General features: G+C 44.7%; 1 protein-coding gene across 7 annotated transcripts in view; it reads left to right on the top strand.

The window, feature by feature from the left end:
• The window catches only part of TMEM260 (transmembrane protein 260), a 128,078-nt gene that overhangs the window by 15,040 nt on the left and 93,994 nt on the right, over positions 1 to 19,044 (top strand). The window contains exons 1-2 of one of the 7 annotated variants that reach the window (XM_073585918.1): positions 4,693 to 4,827; positions 10,617 to 10,842. In XM_073585918.1, coding sequence (XP_073442019.1) covers positions 10,686 to 10,842 — 157 coding nt within the window. In that variant the 5' untranslated portion in view covers positions 4,693 to 4,827; positions 10,617 to 10,685. Of the gene's footprint in view, positions 1 to 4,692; positions 4,828 to 4,880; positions 5,131 to 10,616; positions 10,843 to 19,044 lie in introns of those variants that run through there. The other 6 variants (XM_073585950.1, XM_073585929.1, XM_073585937.1 and 3 more) reach the window with 6 other exon arrangements.

Genomic DNA, 19,044 nt, shown 5'->3' with positions numbered 1-19,044 from the left:
AATAATTGACAAGAGATTTCAACGCAAGATTGTGCGGATGTTGGATAAAGAACCTCGACTAACATCCAAACAAGTTCAAGCTGCCCTGCAGTCTGAGGGTAAAACACTGTCAACCCGTACTATCGGTCGGCGTCTGAATGAAAAGGGGCTGTATGGTAGGAGACCCAGGAAGACCCCACTTCTTACCCCGAGACATAAAAAAGCCAGGCTGGAGTTTGCCAAAACTTACCTGAAAAAGCCTAAAACGTTTTGGAAGAATGTTCTCTGGTCAGATGAGACAAAAGTAGAGCTTTTTTGGCAAAGGCATCAACATAGAGTTTACAGGAGAAAAAAAGAGGCATTCAAAGAAAAGAACACGGTCCCTACAGTCAAACATGGCGGAGGTTCCCTGATGTTTTGGGGTTGCTTTGCTGCCTCTGGCACTAGACTGCTTGACCGTGTGCATGGCATTATGAAGTCTGAAGAATACCAACAAATTTTGCAGCATAATGTAGGGCCCAGTGTGAGAAAGCTGGGTCTCCCTCAGAGGTCATGGGTCTTCCAGCAGGACAATGACCCAAAACACACTTCAAAAAGCACTAGAAAATGGTTTGAGAGAAAGCACTGGAGACTGCTAAGGTGGCCAGCAATGAGTCCAGACCTGAATCCCATAGAACACCTGTGGAGAGATCTAAAAATGGCAGTTTGGAGAAGGCACCCTTCAAATATCAGGGACCTGGAGCAGTTTGCCAAAGAAGAATGGTCTAAAATTCTAGCAGAGCATTGTAAGAAACTCATTGATGGTTACCGGAAGCTGTTGGTCGCAGTTATTATGGCTAAAGGTTGTGCAACCAAGTATTAGACGGAGGGTGCCAATACTTTTGTCTGGCCCATTTTTGGAGTTTTGTGTGAAATGATCAATGTTTTGCTTTTTGCTTCATTCTCTTTTATGTTTTTTCATTTAAGACAAATTAAATGAAGATAATACCAAAGAATTTGTGTTTGCCATCATTTTCAGGAAGAAACTGAGTATTATCTGACAGAATTGCAGGGGTGTCAATACTTTTGGCCACAACTGTATGTGGATATTGCTGTGCAAATGGAGAAATATCCTGCAGATTTCACTTTTTTTTTGCATTACAAAGGGTGAAATCCACAGAGGAAATCCTCAGAAAATATTGACATGCAGTGGATAGCAAATCAGACAATGTTGGAGGTAACTCAAGTAAGGTTTACTATGCGAAACGGCATAAAAATATATTTCATAAAAATCATATCCACAGAGCTGGTATTGTAAGATGCAGCGGACTTTACTGTCCAGGGGAAATCTACTGATTATCTGACCCCTGGAAACATGCATGCCCCCCGCACGTTATCGTCATTTCTAGTCTGACAAAGCCATTCTTAGGGTTTGTGCAGCGACGTCTTCTCCAGATGGGTCCACCCCATAAGGTTAAATTCCCACGATAAGTTATTGATGCTGCATATTTTTATAGTGCAAAAGAAAAATGCAGAGTGTCGCAGCTAGAACAAAGTGGATTTGATTTATAGAAACCTCGGCCCACTGTGCTTTTTCTTTTTTTACAGCTAAGTAACCTGAACTGCCGTGCGTGTTTCAAATCTGCAAATAAGTTGAGTACAGGTACCCTTTGTAGCAAAAGTAACACCAGTTGCTTATTCAAACCTGTGAAAATTGGCTATTTGTCCACTTTGACCGTTATGATCAAGGCTGGAATAGCCTATATTTGATGCAGCCATCACTATGTATGTAATGGTGGTTGGAGATCAGGGGCACAAAGTCCTTTAAGGCCATGTGCACGATGCAGATTTGCAGCGGATCCGCAGCGGATTTTACCACGCAGAAACGTTGCATATCTGCATTGTGATGTACAGTAGCCTTAAAATGAATGAAAAAAAAAAACGCTGTGCAGACGTTGCGGATTTTTCCGCGCGGTTTTCCTGCGGTACAAAATCCGCAGCATGTCACTTGTTTTGTGCGGTTTTCCACCTCCCCTGTCTCCAAATCCGCAGGGGGGAGTCCGCAGTGGAAAATCGCACAAAAACTGCAAGGAAACCGCAGGAAAAATGGAAGAAATCCGCAGGAAAAATGCAGGTGATTTGACCTGCGGATTTCTTCCATTCTGCACGGAAAAATCCGCAGGGCTCAAAACTCTGTCTGCACTCAGCCTAACTCATGAAAACACCAGTTACTTATTCAAATCTGTGAAAATTAGCCATTTGCCCGCGTTGATGCCCATTATGATGCCCAGTACCTGTTTGTACCAAGCTGCAGTGGCCTGAATTTGATGAGGGGCATCACTATGTGTGTATTGGTGGTGTGAAATCAGTGGCCCAAACTCATTTGACCCCTGAGAAATAACATTTACTTAGCAAATTTTCTCAGATTTGAATATTTGCCAGCTTTGATGCCCCTTCTGATGCCCAGAACATATTTGGGCCAGGCAGTAGTGACCTCACTTTGATGTGGAGCACCACTATGTATGTAATGGTGGTGTGAGATCAGTGGCCCAAAGTCATTTAACCTTTTCAATAACGTCCTTCGGTGCCCACTTTGATGCTTATTTTTGTGCCAGTTTTATAACTTTTGTAGCTACTTTTAAGTGTATTTACATTAGGGCACCTCGTTGCATTGTAATATATTACTGTGATTTTTTTACTTTTGTCTTTAAACCTGTACAAAAAAAACAGAAAAAAAAGAAATTGCTGAATAAGGCCGGTTTCACATTTGCGTTAAAGGCCGCAGCGTCGGCCTGCGCACGGCCGCCGCTAAGCCCCGCCCCTGCCACGCCTCCACCGGTAGCTCCGCCTCCGGGCGCATGACGCTGCATGCGTCATGCGTCCCCTATCTTCATCACTGAGGACGCAGGCCGTGCGCATAATGCATTTGGCGGCGCCTGCGTCCTTTTGACGGTGCGCCAAGCGCAACCAAATTACAACTGGTTGCGCTTGGCGCTGGTCGGCGCACCGTCAAAAGGATGCAGGCGCCGCCAAAACGCATACTGCGCACGGCCTGCGTCCTCAGTGATAAAGATAGGGGACGCATGACGCATGCAGAGTCATGCGCCCGGAGGCGGAGCTACCGGCGGAGGCGCGGCAACCGTGCGCAGGCCGACGCTGCGGCCTTTACGCAAATGTGAAACCGGCCTAAGAATCCAACTTTAGCATTTGCCATCGAGACCTTATAAAAATTCTGGGTTTGTCCAGGACGTGTTTTTATGACTCCGTAATAATTTGATGAACAGTAGTAATTGGATTTAGGAGATAATACTTCTCGTCCTTTCCCTCAATTTAGCAGTGAAGGGCAACGCCAAACCCATGACTACTGTTATTAACCCCTTGATGACCTATGACGTATAGATACGTCACCAGTAATGTCCCTGCCTTTGATGCAGGCTCCGGTGCTGAGCCTGCATCTTTCCCGGCACATGACAGCTGATTTGATCAGCTGACATGTGCCTCTAACAGTCATGGGTGGAATTGTGATCCATCCGTGGCTGTTAACATGTTAAATTGCCGCTGTCAATCTCTGACAGCGGCATTTAACTTGAGCAAACCGGATGCGCGTCATAAGACACGCCAATCGTTTGGTATCTGCACACTCGTAATGACCTGGAGAATCATAATGGCAGGTCAATTTTGGCATTTAATTAACATGGTAAAAAAAAAAATCAGTTGTGGAATTGCACTTTTTTTTGCAATTTCATCACACTTGGAATTTTTTTCCCGTTTTCCAGCACACTATATGGTAAAGTCAATGGCGTCATTAAAAAATACAACTCGTCCCGCAAGAAAACAAGCCTTCACGTATTAACAAAAAAATAAAAAAAAAGTTATGGCTCTGAGAAGAAGGGGAGCAAAAAATGAAAACCCGAAAAAGGAAAGTTGCAAAGTCGTGAAGGGGTTAAACCAATAGCCTCCAGGCAACACAAGTGGAGAAAGAAGCTCACACCTGTTTCTTGCGACTGGAGTCACCATGTAGAGCCATTCTTAAAGAGGTTTTTGTATTCTTTAGACTAGGGAGTGTGGGGGTTACCTGCCGCACATGCAGGTGGGCGGGCATGCAGCGACTGCGGCGTCGCACACATGCTCATGTGGAAGCGATCCATGCTGGACATCCCTTGCTTGATGCCAGAGCGTCTTGAGACTGCAAGAAAGAAAAGGGACACTCAAACCCATAAGACAATCTTTGGGCCGCCCAAAAATATTATAACTAGCCCCAACTCCATCTCGCATCACCAGCAACATCTGCTAACAATCTGCAAGAGGATGGTGCACGACTACATAAAAAAATGGCTTCTTTCATCCAAGGGTTGTCTGGTAGCACCGCTATCGGCCTCACAGGAGCTAAACTGCAGTACCACCCGTGGCCTGTGAATCGGTGTGGCGCTATTTTTGGAAGAAAGAAGGACTTTTTCTAATACTGTAAAGCTGCTATACAAATGGACCCTCGAGCATTAAAAGGTGTCGGAAACAGTGGTCAGGCACTGACAGTTTGCAAAAAAGCAAAATAATAATTAAATGCGGAGTGCAATCGTCAGGGGCTCAAAAATGTATTTAGTGGCGGCGTGTGGGTGTAAAATAAATATATATATATATATACACACAAACAGTGAATAGTAAAGCACATAACTGAAATTGATAAGTCAACAGAAAAAGAGAAAAAAGAAAAAAATTGACCAAAAAAATGCAGCAGCAGGTGTTACCTGTCTGAATTTGGTCCTCTCCGGACACCGTAGAAGGCGGAAGTAGCTGCTAGACACCAGGAGAGGGAGACGCTGCTCCCAGACAACGGGTCATGTGACCAGCCCAGAGCTAGCCGCCGCCGCCGTAAGTGATCGCTGCCGCGCATTTTATGTGTATATTTGTATCCACTGACACTTATAGGGGTCACACTGCAGCCGAATACACAGGCATAGGTGCACGGCAGCCCGCTCCCCCCTGATGTCAGCACCTCTAAAGCAGGAACTATGATTCCCAGCATGACCTGAGGCTCCGTGCATACAAGGGCTTGCTGGGAGTTGTAGTTTATCCCAGCGGGAGAGCCACGGAGTGCAGGTTTGCTGCTGTAGTGGCTATTTGGCAGCTCCACACCATCCCTGTAGGGACCATCTTTGCGTTTTGATTTTTTTTGTATGTATGTTTTATATATATACGATATATATATATATAATTAGTTTTTTGGTTTTTTTTTGCTCTGAGATGTGGTTGGTTTTTGTCATACGTCTTTCAACACGTCAATTTGGTTCTATTGTTACGGGATAAATAGTCCAACATCTCAACGTTTTTTTGGACACTTACCAAATATGTAATTTAATTTTTTTTTTAAAGATTGAATTTTTGGAAAAAGGATATATGAGCGTTGTTTAATATTTTCAAAGACTTCCGTATTTTTTTTGTAACATTTCTTACTTCCCGTCCCAGGGAATTGGACCCTGCAATCTTTATCTCATCGCACTGTTATATTGCCAGGCATCGTAAAACAACCGGTATCCTAGGAAGCTTAGTCACAGGTGTACATACGTGTAAAACCTGTCACGGCTGCTATGACCTCAGCACTGCCTGATCATGTTGCTGGGAGGGCGATAGGAATCAGAAAAGACCCTTCATCAATTTCCAAGCATCTTATTGGCCGCTGTTATGAGTGACATTTGAGAGGATAAACGCTGATCGCAGTTGTTAGACCTCGGCAGCTAGCTGTGCAACACAGCCGGCACCTTAGATGCAGCGTGTAAACTAGGCACAGTCACAATTTGTAGCCTGGGCGTTATGGGCTCTGGCACACGCCCGGGTGATGGTGCCAGGCCTGCATATATGCATATTATATTTCTGCATGTTTTGTTATCTCTTCTTCCCAGTGACCTCTGGTGTATCGGTGACTGGTACATCTACAATATTTATGTAGTCATTGGTAGTTCCTAGTGATGAGTGAATGTGCTCAGATAAGGTGCTATCTGAGCATGCTCGGGTGCTAGGCGAGTGTCTTCGGCGTACCCACGGCTGCATGTCTCGTGTCTGTTTGACAGACTAACACATGCAGGGATTCCTTGTTTGTTAGACAGTCGCAACACATGCAAGGATTGTCTAACAGCCATGAGACATGCAGCTGCGGGCATTCAAACATATTGTTCGAGCACGCTGAAGACACTCGGTTAGCACACGAGCATGCTCAGATAACGCCTTAGCCCAGCACGATCGCTCATCAGTAGTCATTCCTATACACACTATAGCAGATGAGCTCCACTGGCCATCGTATTAGCCATACATGACCTGGGCTGCGGCAGCAGGCTACCTTGGATGACACCGGTCATGCGGCCAGTGATCGCTATAGGCCACATTGCTGGGGTAACCCATCCAACCAGTTCTGATCACTTCTTACATTACCTTGCAAGTCACAATACGACCTCCCTCACCCATATTATGCCACAATGAAGCAGTGGTATACAGGGGTCTTTTTGGAACGCGATTGAGGCCAAAGTGACCAAGCAGCCCCAGCAATATAGTAAATCTGTAGCTCTGCAGAGGCCAACACCCACTTGCTAACCTATTCCTAGATTTCTTTTAAAATTGATCAGAGAAGCACAAAACAGCTAAGAGTTGCACCAGTTTTTTTTTTTTTTTTCACTAAAAAAGGTGAAGTACAATCTTTGATAAATTCTCCCCTTCTTGTTTTATTGTGGCTTTAAAGGGTTATTCCCAACTTGGAAAGTTAGTGTGGGAAAAAAAAGAAAAGTGTTCAGTCAGCCATCAATTATGCAAGTTCTCCCACTTATAAAGATGAGAGAGGCCTGTAATTGACATCATAGGTAGACCACAACTATGAGCGTCATAATGAGAAAACAAATCCAGAAAATCACCTTGTCTGATTTGGCAAGGTTTATTTTTCAAATTATGGTGGAAAATAAGTTTTTGGTCATTAACAAAAGTTCATCTCAATATTTTGTTATTTATCCTTTGTTGGGAATGACAGAGGTCAAACATTTTCTGTAAGGCTGTGTGCCCACATTGCTTTTTTTAAGCGTTTCCGCTGCGCTTTTGCCGCGGAAACGCTTAAGAAAAGCATCCCATGTAATCTTAATTGAATCTGCAGATGTAGTAATGGTGCGTTTTTTTTCTGCTGCGGAAACGCTTAGCAGAAAAAAATGCAGCATGTTCATTAATTTCGCATACATACAGTTGTATTGCAAAAATGCTTAAGAAAACGCATGCTACAACGCTTAACAAAAGCGCTTCATAAAACGCATGCGTTTTCCCAGGAAGAGGGTGTGCATTTCCGCTCAGGAATATTCCGCTTCAAAAAAGCAACGTGGGCACATAGCCTAAGTCTTCACAAGGTTGGCACACACTGTTGGTGGCATGTTGGCCCATTCCTTCATGCACATCTCTAGAGCAGTGATGTTTTGGGCCTGTCACTATGCAACACAGACTTTCAAATCCCTCCAAAGGTTTTCTATGGGGTTGAGATCTGGAGACTGGCTAGGCCACTCCAGGACCTTCATATGCTTCTTACGAAGCCACTCCTTCGTTGCCCTGGCGGTGTGCTTGGGATCATTATCATGCTGAAAGACCCATCCACGTTTCATCTTCAATACCCTTGCTGATGGAAGAAGTTTTGTACACAATCTCACGATACATGGCCCCATTCATTCTTTCATGTACTCAGATCAGTCATCCTGGTCCATTTGCAGAGAAACAGCCCCAAAGCATGATGTTGCCACTCCCATGCTTCACAGTAGGTATGGTGTCCTTTGGATGCAACTCAGCATTCTGTCTCCTCCAAACACAACGAGTTTTGTTTCTACCAAACAGTTCTACTTTGGTTTCATCAGACCATATGACAGTCTCCCAATATTCTTCTGGATAATCCAAATGCTCTCTAGCAAACGCCAGATGGGCCGGGACATGTACTGGCTTAAGCAGAGGGACACGTCTGGCACTGCAGGATCTGAGTCCCTGGCGGCGATGTAGTGTGTTACTGATGGTTGCCTTTGTTATAGTGGTCCCATCTCTATGAAGGTCATTCACTAGGTCCTCCCTTGTGGTTCTGGGACTTCTGCTCCCCGTTCTTGTGATCATTTTGACCCAACGGGGTGAGATCTTGCGGTGAGCCCCAGTTTGAGGGAGATTATCAGTGGTCTTGTATGTCTTCCATTTTCTTATTATTGCTCCCACAGTTGATTTCATCACACCAATCTGCTTGCCTATTGCAGCTTTGGTTTTCCCAGCCTGGTGCAGGGCCACAATTTTGTTTCTGGTGTCCTTCGACAGCTCTTTAGTCTTCACCATAGTGGAGTTTTGAGTGTGACTGAGGTTGTGGAAGGTGTCTTCTATACTGATAACAAGTTCAAACAGGCGCCATTACTACAGGTAATGAGTGGAGGACAGAGGAAGGCTATGTGCACACGGAGTTTTTTGGCTCTGTGGATTTTGTAGTAAAAACCGCAGATAAATCCGCAGGACTAAGGGTGTGTGCACACGCTGCGGATTTGGCCGCGCGGATTTTGTAAAATCCACAGGTAAATCTGCAGGTCAAAAGACCTGCGGTTTTACCTGCGGATTAGCCTGCGGTTTTGCTCTGCGGTTTTTCATCTCCACAATGGAGGAGATGGCAAATCGCAGCGGAATTGACATGTCAATTCTTTCTGCGGTTTAGAAACCGCAGGAAAACTCCGCACCGTCTGCATTTCGTTTTTTTTATATCCAAAGGATATCGTGGTACTGTACACCGCAGCAAAAACTGCTGCGGATCCGCAGCGGCCAAATCCGCTGCGGAACCGCAGCAGAATCCGCAACCTGTGCACACACCCTAAAGTCCTGCGGTTTATCTGCGGTTTTGCCCTGCGGTTTTACACCTCATAATGGATGAGGTGTGAAACTGCAGCATTTCTGCACTAAAGAATTGACATGCTGTGGATTGCAAAACCGCGCGGAAAAATCAGCAGCATGTGCACTGTGTTTTCCAGTTTACCAATGAAAACAATGGTACTGTACAATGCTCCTAAATCTGCTGCGGACCCGCAGAGCCTGAAATGCTGCGGATCCGCAGCAGAATCCGCACCGTGTGCACATACCCTTAGTCAAATTCGCATGCGTTTTCCCGTGGAAAATAAGAGTTTTGCAAGCGTTTTCCTTTTGCGGAATGCTTGTGATGCTAATCGCTTGGAATGTGATAGGTAGGATGTTAAAATAATTTTTTAAAAAAATGTTATTCTCACCTTCCGACGGCCCCCGATCTGCTCTGCGGCGCTCCCGGCATCTTCCGTTCCCAGTAATGCTTTGCGTGAAGGACCTGAGATGACGTCACGCTCGCGAGAGCACGACATCATCGCGGTCATTCGCACAAAGCATTACTGGGACCGGAAGATGCCGGGCGCGTGGTGAGAGGCGGGAAGGCTCCGGGGGCCATCAGAGGTTGAGTATATCACTATTTTTTATTTTTATTCTATTTTTTACAGGCCCTGGGTACCTTCCGCACATGATCCGCTTACTTTGCTCATGGTGGGCACAGCCACATGCGGAAAGTAAGCGGATCAATGCATTCCTCTGGGTGCGGAATCGTCGCGATTCTGCAAAAAGAATGGGCATGCTGTGGATTTTACCGCGATGCAATTCCGCAGCGGTAAAATCCGCAGCATTAGCTCAGCAATGTGGAATCCCATAGGATTGTATGGGATGCGTTTTCGCAGCGGAAAATCGCCGTGAAAACGCGAAAAAAGTGCAACATGTGAACGCAGCCTTAAAGAAGAAGTTACAGGTCTGTGAGAGCCAGAAATTTTGCATGTTAGGTGAACAAATACTTATTTTCCACCATTATTTGAAAAATAAATCTTGCCAAATCAGACAAGGTGATTTTCGGATTTGTTTTCTTATTCTGACCCTCATAGTTGTGGTCTACCTATGATGTCAATTACAGGCCTCTCATCTTTTTTAGCGGGAGAACTTGCACAATTGGTGGCTGACTAAATACTTTTTCCCCGCTGTATCTGCAATCTACAGGATACTTCCTGATCAGTGGGGGGGCCCCAGAGTCCCACAACAATCTGAGAAGCAGTTTCCACAAATTCTCATCAGTGATGCATTCAATCTCCAGAAATTGTCAAGTATATTTCGCACTCGGCTTTATATGACAGTACCATAGACAATGATTGCTGAGCATTCGTGGCCATCAATCAATTCCGAAGGAGCTTTTCAGATCCCTTTTCTCTGGCTGAGTGGGGTCCTGTGGATAGAAGATAATTCTCACCCTCCATAGCGAATGTTTGCCTTTGCACTTTTGTATTTGGGGCTAAAAATAAAATTTGCAATTGGGTTTCATTAAAAATTTGGGTCATTCACCTTCTGTATCCTCAGTGTTTTACACAATCTATTGGTGGCTGTGGAATGAGTTAACTGAAAGTCTACCAGTAAGCTAGTTCTGAGGGTAATTTGTAACTCTTTTGTCTGTCTGTTTCTGAGCTCCTCTTAGCTGATTGACCACATCAAAGCTGAATGTGGAGAGAAACAAAAGATCCGATAAAAGTCAAATGGTGCAATTTTTTTTTAAGGAGCCCAACCTCTTTAACTTTTGTTTGTTCATGTGTCCTGCAGAAAACAAATCTCATAACTCTCTTTTCCTCTAGTGATATGAGGGTAACAAGAATGGCCGGTTTCTGGTGAATGACAGAGAAGGGCGAATTTCACTTCTTGCCATGGGGAACACAAAGACTTTGAAAGCTGCAAGCGAAACCCGCAGTGACCCTGGAGAAAAAGCCCTGCACCATGGCATCTGGAGCCTGGCTGTATTCACTTGTGTTTTTGCTGTATACATTAAAACTTTACATCCATCTTTACCTGGAGGAGATTCAGGTACGGTGGGCATGCAAGGAGGGTGCACAGTCAGTGATATATTGGTGGAGATGACAAACTCTCCTTGATTTGAGACTTTACAGCAATAATCCAGGATTAACATATTGATGACTAGTGATGAGTAATCATGCTGGGATAAAGTGTTATCTGAGCATGCTCGTGTGCTAACCGAGTGTCTTCAGCATGCTTGAATAATATGTCTGAGTCCCGCGGCTGCATGACTTAGCACTGTATGACAGCTGCAACACATGCAATGATTTCCGAACAGCTGCGAGACGTGCAGCCGCAGGGACTCAAACATATTTTCCGAGCCCGCAGAAGTCACTTGGTTAGCACCCGAGCATGCTGGAATAACACCTTATCCCAGCACATTCGCTCATCACTGTTGATGACCTATCTTTGGGTTCATTAATATTAGACCGGTGGTGGTCTGACGCCTGGCTTCGCTTCCATTACCAGGTCCCACAGTTGCCAGGTGTACCCAGTGTACAGAGCGCTATACACGGTGTAGAGGACATTCCCGGGACAATTGAAGTGATTGTGATCTGAACTGGAGAACCTAAGCATCAACAATGAATTACCGATTAATAATTTATTCTTGATGCACAGATAATGTTTACACAAAAACAAGTGCAACCTTAATAACAAAATACCCATGTATCAGCTGAAAAGGTATTGTGTAATTGGCGTCCAGCACTTTAGGCTCTGTTCACATCTGCATTGGAGGTTCTGTCGCAGATCCGACCACAGATGCCAGGCAAAAAAGAGCACATATCATAATGGAAACCAGACAGGCTCCATGATAGTGAATTACGGCTGTGTGCCCCACTGGGGTCCCGCACATCCATTATTTTCATATTTCTGTCTCTATAACAGAACAGAAATGTGGAAAAAACACATGTGAATATAAGTCCTACACTCTTGTGCAAAAACATTAAAGCACATCTGTTTCATTTGGTTTCATGTTTGTGTGAAGGTGCGAAACAAATCAATGTTTTTAGCGAAAAAGTGGACCAAGTCGGGTCTCAGATCCACCACACCTCCATGAAAATATCTAAATTATAATGTGTAGTTTGTATGTACATAGTAGAGCCCATAGATGTGATAAATATGTCATAAGGAAAAGTACATGTGTATCCCCTATGGAATTACTGCAGACTTGTGAATCCTCACATCGCGGGCACTGTAAGGATTCTCCGGCAGCGAGCGGTCATGTAACCGCAGTGAATGCGATTTGCATACTCCAGGCCAGGCTCTGACTCGCCTGTATCCGTCATCGCTCGATACATTTGCATCAAGGGAGGCTGGATACAGTCCAGTCGCATGTGACAACATGTATGCAAGTCACATACTTGCGGTTACACCCCTCTTCTCCCAGCGCTGACACCAGGGAATCTTAACAGCGTGCAGTGTGCGCGTTGTGAGGTTCATAAGTCTGCAGTCACATAGTGTAAGGCCGGTTTCACATTAGCGCATTTTCAGCGCGCGCACGGCCGGGGGTAGCTCCGCCCCCGAGCCGGCTCTCTGCCCGGCGTGCCCGCCCCTTGCTTGTAGCGCCGCCTACTAGCGGACAGCGGCGCCTGCGATCGGCGCACCCTATCTTTAGCATAGGGTGCGCAGATCGTGCGCAGGCCGTGCGCTAGTTGCGCTTTGACCTGTGCTGCGCACTTTTGACGGTGCGCCGTGGGCGCCAAAATCAAACTTTTCGGATTTTGGCGCGCACGGCGCACCGTCAAAAGTGCGCAGCACAGGTCAAAGCGCAACTAGCGCACGGCCTGCGCACGATCTGCGCACCCTATGCTAAAGATAGGGTGCGCCGATCGCAGGCGCCGCTGTCCGCTAGTAGGCGGCGCTACAAGCAAGGGGCGGGCACGCCGGGCAGAGAGCCGGCTCGGGGGCGGAGCTACCCCCGGCCGTGCGCGCGCTGAAAATGCGCTAATGTGAAACCGGCCTTACTGTACACGTGTAGTTTTGGCCCGGATAATGCTCCAAGATTTATTTACCCTCCAGTTGCCATTGGAACACTCTTTAATTGTTCCATCTTATAGTCGATCAAGTGCAGTCGCTCTCCCCTGGCATCCTGCTAGCATAGTTATATTCTTGGACGTGTCTAGAATGGAGCTTCTACTGTGAGAGACAACGTCACTGGACAGGGGGAAACCTCCTTCATTACAGTACAGAGAGCATACCAAGGAAGCAGTGGTGTGCCGATGTACTGATAAATAATATGGAAGATCTACTGCAGGATGGGCTGTATAAAGGGGCTGAGAGGAGAGATATACTGTAGGATGGGCAGTAGGAGAGGTACTGAAGGATGGGCTGAGAGGAGAGATATACCGTAGGCTGGTCAGTGTATAGACGGGAGGACAGGAGAGATATGCTGTAGGATGGGCAGTGTATAGATGGGCGGAGAGGAGAGATATACTGTAGGATGGGCAGTAGGAGAGGTACTGAAGGATGGGCAGAGAGGAGAGATATAGTGTAGGCTGGTCAGTGTATAGATGGGCAGACAGGAGAGATATACTGTAGGATGGGCAGTGTATAGATGGGCAGACAGGAGAGGTATACTGTAGGATGGGCAGTGTATAGATGGGCGGACAGGAGAGATATACTGCAGGATGGGCAGTAGGAGAGGTACTGAAGGATGGGCGGAGAGGAGAGATATACTGTAGGCTGGTCAGTGTATAGATGGGCGGACAGGAGAGATATGCTGTAGGATGGGTAGTGTATAGATGGGCGGACAGGAGAGATATACTGCAGGATGGGCAGTAGGAGAGGTACTGAAGGATGGGCGGAGAGGAGAGATATACTGTAGGCTGGTCAGTGTATAGATGGGCGGACAGGAGAGATATGCTGTAGGATGGGTAGTGTATAGATGGGCGGAGAGGAGGGAGAGACTGTAGGATGGGAAGTATATACAGGTGCTTCTCACAAAATTAGAATATCATCAAAAAGTTAATTTATTTCAGTTCTTCAATACAAAAAGTGAAACTCCTATATTATATAGATCATTACAAACAGAGTGATCTATTTCACATGTTTATTTCTGTTAATGCTGATGATTATGGCTTACAGCCAGTGAAAACCGAAAATTCATTAGCTCAATAAATTAGAATATTTTATAGCACCAGCTTGAAAAATGATTTTAAAATCCGAAATGTTGGCTTACCAAAATGTATGTTCAGTAAATGCACTCAATACTTGGTCGGGGCTCCTTTTGCATCAATTACTGCATCAATGTGGCGTGGCATGGAGGCGATCAGCCTGTGGCCCTGCTGAGGGGTTATGGAAGCCCAGGTTGCTTTGATAGCAGCCTTCAGCTCGTCTACATTGCTGGGTCTGGTGTCTCATCTTCCTCTTGACAATACCCCATAGATTCTCTATAGTGTTAAGGTCATAGCAGTTCAGCCCTGTTGGAACGCAGTCTCACTGACCAGCTGTAACCTAGATGATGTCACCGCCGGTCAATGCTCACTGTAGCTCATTCACCAGTGGTTCTCAGCCTGGACAGTCGCTTCTTGGCACCATCCAGGTTGAAAATGGCTTATCCCCCAGACATGGATTATGGCGTTGGACAGAACAATGGACAGGTGAGGGATATTGTTGTTTTTTTTTTGTTTATTTGTTTTATTACAGGAGACAAAGGATTCAGTGGAATTAGGCGTTAGGTGAGTATAACTGTGTTTGTTATTTTTAAATGAAAAAGGAAAAGTGTATTTTGCTTTATTTCTAATAAAGGTCTTTATTCTGGCTGTGTCTTTATTTACCATGTATCTATAGGATTAGTAATGGATAGGTGTCTTATAGATGTCTCTCCATTACTAAGCCGTGTGCTTGATGCCACCTGACAATACAAAGGTGACATCAACGCCACAAATATGAACCCCACTTGCCACCGCTACAGGGCAAGTGGGAAGAGCTGGGCAAAGCTCTAGAATTGGTGCATCTAATGTGCTTCTTCTGGGCAGCTGTAGGCTGCTGTTTTTAGGCTGGGGGGGGTCAATAACCATGGCCCCATACCAGCCTGATAATTCCGGCCCCCTGTTGTCAGCTTTAGCAAGGCTGTTTGTCAAAAATGGGGAGGACCACACGCCATTTTTTTTAAAATTATTTAAATATAAAATACGATGTGGGGACCTCTATACTTGATAACCAGCCTTGCTGAAGCAGACAGCTGAGGGCTGCAGCCCCCAGCCATGAGTTTTGCCTGGCTGGTTATAGAAGATACAGGGGACCCCATGCCGGATTTTTTAAATTTATTTATGGGGCAGGTGACGCAGCGCTCCTGCTGTCACTGTTATTAGCGGCAGCAAGTGTACGCTGATGGAAGTAATAGTCCCATCAGCCGCCGCCTGCAGTCATTGTTATCACTTGAATATAACTCGACATTCTCCCCTGCTTGTGCTGATCACCGGCAGAGCAAGGGAGAATGATGAGAACCGTCTTCACCAGCAGGGAACAGCGCTTTACAGTACCGCTTCTTCCCTGGCGCCTGTGCATGTGGTACTGATGCAGCACACGGTTGCCACGTGTGCCGCAAGTATTAAACACACAGACACTGTCATCTTTGGTACCAGAAAAACACGGACGTTTGAAACCGGCCTTACCTGTAGATTTTCTGGTATTCTGCAAGTAAATAACATTTAAGTCATGTCTGGAAATGTTACAAAAGCAGCGGCCTCATGGAGAAAATAAAGTTTTATTCTACCTGTAGCCGCTCGCTTTCAGTCATCAGGGAGGTGCAGGGAGCGGTTACAGGCACTGCTCACTGCACAGCAATTGCACTGTTAGCACTTCCCTCCACTTTGATTGACAGCCTGCTCTGAACACACAAATACTGCACACACACTCTGCGGAGTAGGTTATCAACCAACAACGGGAGTGATTACAGTCGCGCTTACTTTGTAGTGAGAGGTGACTGTAACTGCTCCCAGCACCGCCCCGATGACCGGAAACAAGCAGCTGCAGGGAGAATGAAACTTTATTTTATCCCTGTTCCTGCTGCTCCAGTAAGCCAGTGACATAAGATTTCAGCGCTATTAACCTTCGGATTACCACTATATTGAGGTGACAAGTTACCTTTAACTGTGGCATTTAAGCGCCCTCCTGTTCACATTAGATGAAGACTGTCCGAATCTGAAGATTTTCACAGGATCGAACAACCATCTGATGTGTTTTGGGTCTCCCGACCCTACCACAACAGATGATATCATGGGAGAGAAGTATCGGGAAGTCGAAATTTCAGTGACAAATCCTTTTCTTTTCAGGCGACAGAAGCCAAAGCCAAAGGAGTCTGACAGCGATTATCTCCTCTCTCCCCATTGAAGACACATGAACACTTTGCTGAGTCGAGCGCCTGTGTGTATGGTGGAGACGGCAGAGATCACTGTCTGCTGATCGATCATTCAGCCCACAGCTGTCTTGTGTATGGCGTGCTTTAGTGTGACATTTAAAGGGGGTTTCTCAAGTTTTAAAGTTATTCCCTGTCCATGGGATAAATAATAACTTTCTGATCGCTGGGGGTCCGACTGCCGAGGCCCCCTGCCATCTTGGGAACCTCTGAAAAACCCCGGCTGGATAGAGCAGAGATTGCTCATATGCTATTCAGCTCATCAAAGCCCTGGTTCTCTGATCAGTGGGGGCCATGGCGGTCAGACCCCCAGCAATCTGAAAGTTATCTCCTATCCTTTGGATAAAACTCAAGATCACCCTTTTAAGCTCTGAGTCTATGTAATGAAAGGGGGCAGCTTTTCACCCAAAACTGAATTTCATGGATACATAAGAAAAGCGGTGAGCGAATTATTTTTTTTTTTTCTTTTCGGATATATACAGTGTATTTCTACACGAGGCACGCACTGTTCCTTCTCATCGACTGCGACATTACAAAACCCACCCCCCGAAAAAAATCCATAAAATGATTTCACGTCTGTTTTATTCTGTGTGGCTTGTACAGAATCAACCTGTTCTTTTTTAACTTTATTTTATTTTTTTTTTATTTTTTCGGGAGGGGAGCTGGTTATAGAATTTACTGGAAATCATTGTGGCTATAACAACAGCTTTGTGGTATTGAAGAAAAAAAAAAAAATATGACTGTATGTCAATATTCGCGGCGTACAAAAGAGCAGGCCACTTTTGTGTTTCCAGCGGTAATGATTAACCTTACGTTCATTTAAATAATGCATAATTATCGTGAAGGAGAAAGACGTTACCTGGAAAGAGCCTTAGAGAAAATTGTCACCGGTGGGGTATTGTTTACGTACATTAAGTCTAGAGTTTCTCCATCCACTTCCCGGGATCACAGATAATTACTGCCTACAGTACTTCACAGGCGCACGTTCCCATCCAGCTTCGCTCCCTATTCAATGTCTAGTACTGGAGCGGATTGCTAGCTCTTTGGGGTCACTGCTCCCACCTCTTCTTTTTTTTTTTTTTTTTTTTTAACCAAATTGTAATCAAATAAAAACTGCAATTTGGCTGAAATGTGTTGCGTGGAGTCCCGTTTTCTACCACGGCTCCGCTCGCAGCAATCTAATTAAATACCAATGTCTGTTATAATTGCAATGACATTATTCCGGGTTCCTTTCTGCTCCTTTTTTACGTATTGTTTACCGGCCCCCTACTCACTCATACTACCTGCTGATAATAATGTTTTATAAAGAGCAGGTGCTGGCAACAAGAAAAATGACAAATGATGTGTTTTCCTGGTACATGAACTTGAATATTCAAAGCTTTAAATTAGGTGTAAAAAGGGCACTAAAATTAATATTAGCATGGGTAATAATGGCAAATTTCCCCTTAAAAATACATTTCTGTACTTGGATCATCCCCTTCCGGTAAATAATACTAGTCCTTTTTTATTTTTCTATTCACTGGACGTGGTAGCATTGGAATCAATGCAATGTAGTGATGCTGGGGGCAAATGATCAAAACTGGGGCAAACAAAAAGTGGATATTACCCAATTGGATTCCACGGATTATTTTTGGTAAATTGTTTCTAGCAGCTCTGGCAAGTATAAAGGGGAACCTGTGGAAGGGCTTTCTCCTGTTACCCCCCCCCATATACACCAAACTTGTATATGAAAAAATAGCTTTTTATGTTCTCTCTCCAGCTCTCTTTTTATCTTAAATGTATTTTGTTTTTACATTATTTATACCTTTTTTATCCTATATCATATTCTCACTGACCACTAGACCTAATAGTAGCTTTTTTTTTTGTTTTACCCATAGCTCAATAGTGTACATGAAACTATGAAACTTTGTAATATATCTTTATCAAAGAAATCTGCTTCTTTCTCTTCTTTGATTTTACATTCTCAGTTCATAGGTAAAATCTGTATTCAGTAAGGACAGACTTTCCTATTACTGAGAGAGATGACAGTTGGTGCTCATAAAGTTCTATGGAGAGGGGAAGAGCTAGAGGCAGACACATACATTCTTCTTTACAGTCTCCTGAAATGTCAGTTGCACTTTAAAAACGACCTGTCACCAGGTCAAGTCTTTTTTTTTTTTTCTTATTTTTTATTCCCACTGCTCTCCTGGATATGCAAATTTTTATTTGTAATTCCTGCTTTTGGTTGCAGAGATATGGGCCTTTTTATTTGGTGTTAATTTGTATGGTCTTTTCCAATGGGGTGTGGCTCACAGGGTAATGTTGCAGAGCGTCCTAAAGATGCGCTCCCAGAGAATCCCGTGAGCACTAAATAAAAAGGCCTCATATCTTAAGAACCATATGGCGAATTAAAAACAAAACAAAAACAAAATACTCAGAAGAGCAGATGGAATAAATTAAGACCAAAAACTGGCCACGTTTGACCTGGTGACAGGTCCTCTTTAAAGTGTTCAGTAGCCACATGGACAAAGGCTGCAATAGACTGTCAATAGCTGTGACATCACCTATTGTGAATTGCGGATCATATGTAATTTATACAGAAGTGTTATCAGTCATTGTACAGGAGGAGGAGGTGATCTGTGACATCACCTATTGTGAATTGCGGATCGTATGTTATTTACAGTATACAGAAGTGTTATCAGTCATTGTACAGGAGGAGGAGGTGAGCTGTGACATCACCTATTGTGAATTGCGGATCATATGTAATTTATACAGAAGTGTTATCAGTCATTGTACAGGAGGAGGAGGTGAGCTGTGACATCACCTATTGTGAATTGCGGATCATATGTAATTTATACAGAAGTGTTATCAGT

Source organism: Dendrobates tinctorius, unplaced genomic scaffold, assembly GCF_039654945.1.
Source record: "Dendrobates tinctorius isolate UK_male_01 unplaced genomic scaffold, ASM3965494v1 ptg000010l, whole genome shotgun sequence".
Lineage (NCBI taxonomy): Eukaryota > Metazoa > Chordata > Amphibia > Anura > Dendrobatidae > Dendrobates > Dendrobates tinctorius.
The sequence above is the reverse complement of the archived record's forward strand: the minus strand, read 5'-3'. Positions and strand labels throughout refer to the sequence as shown.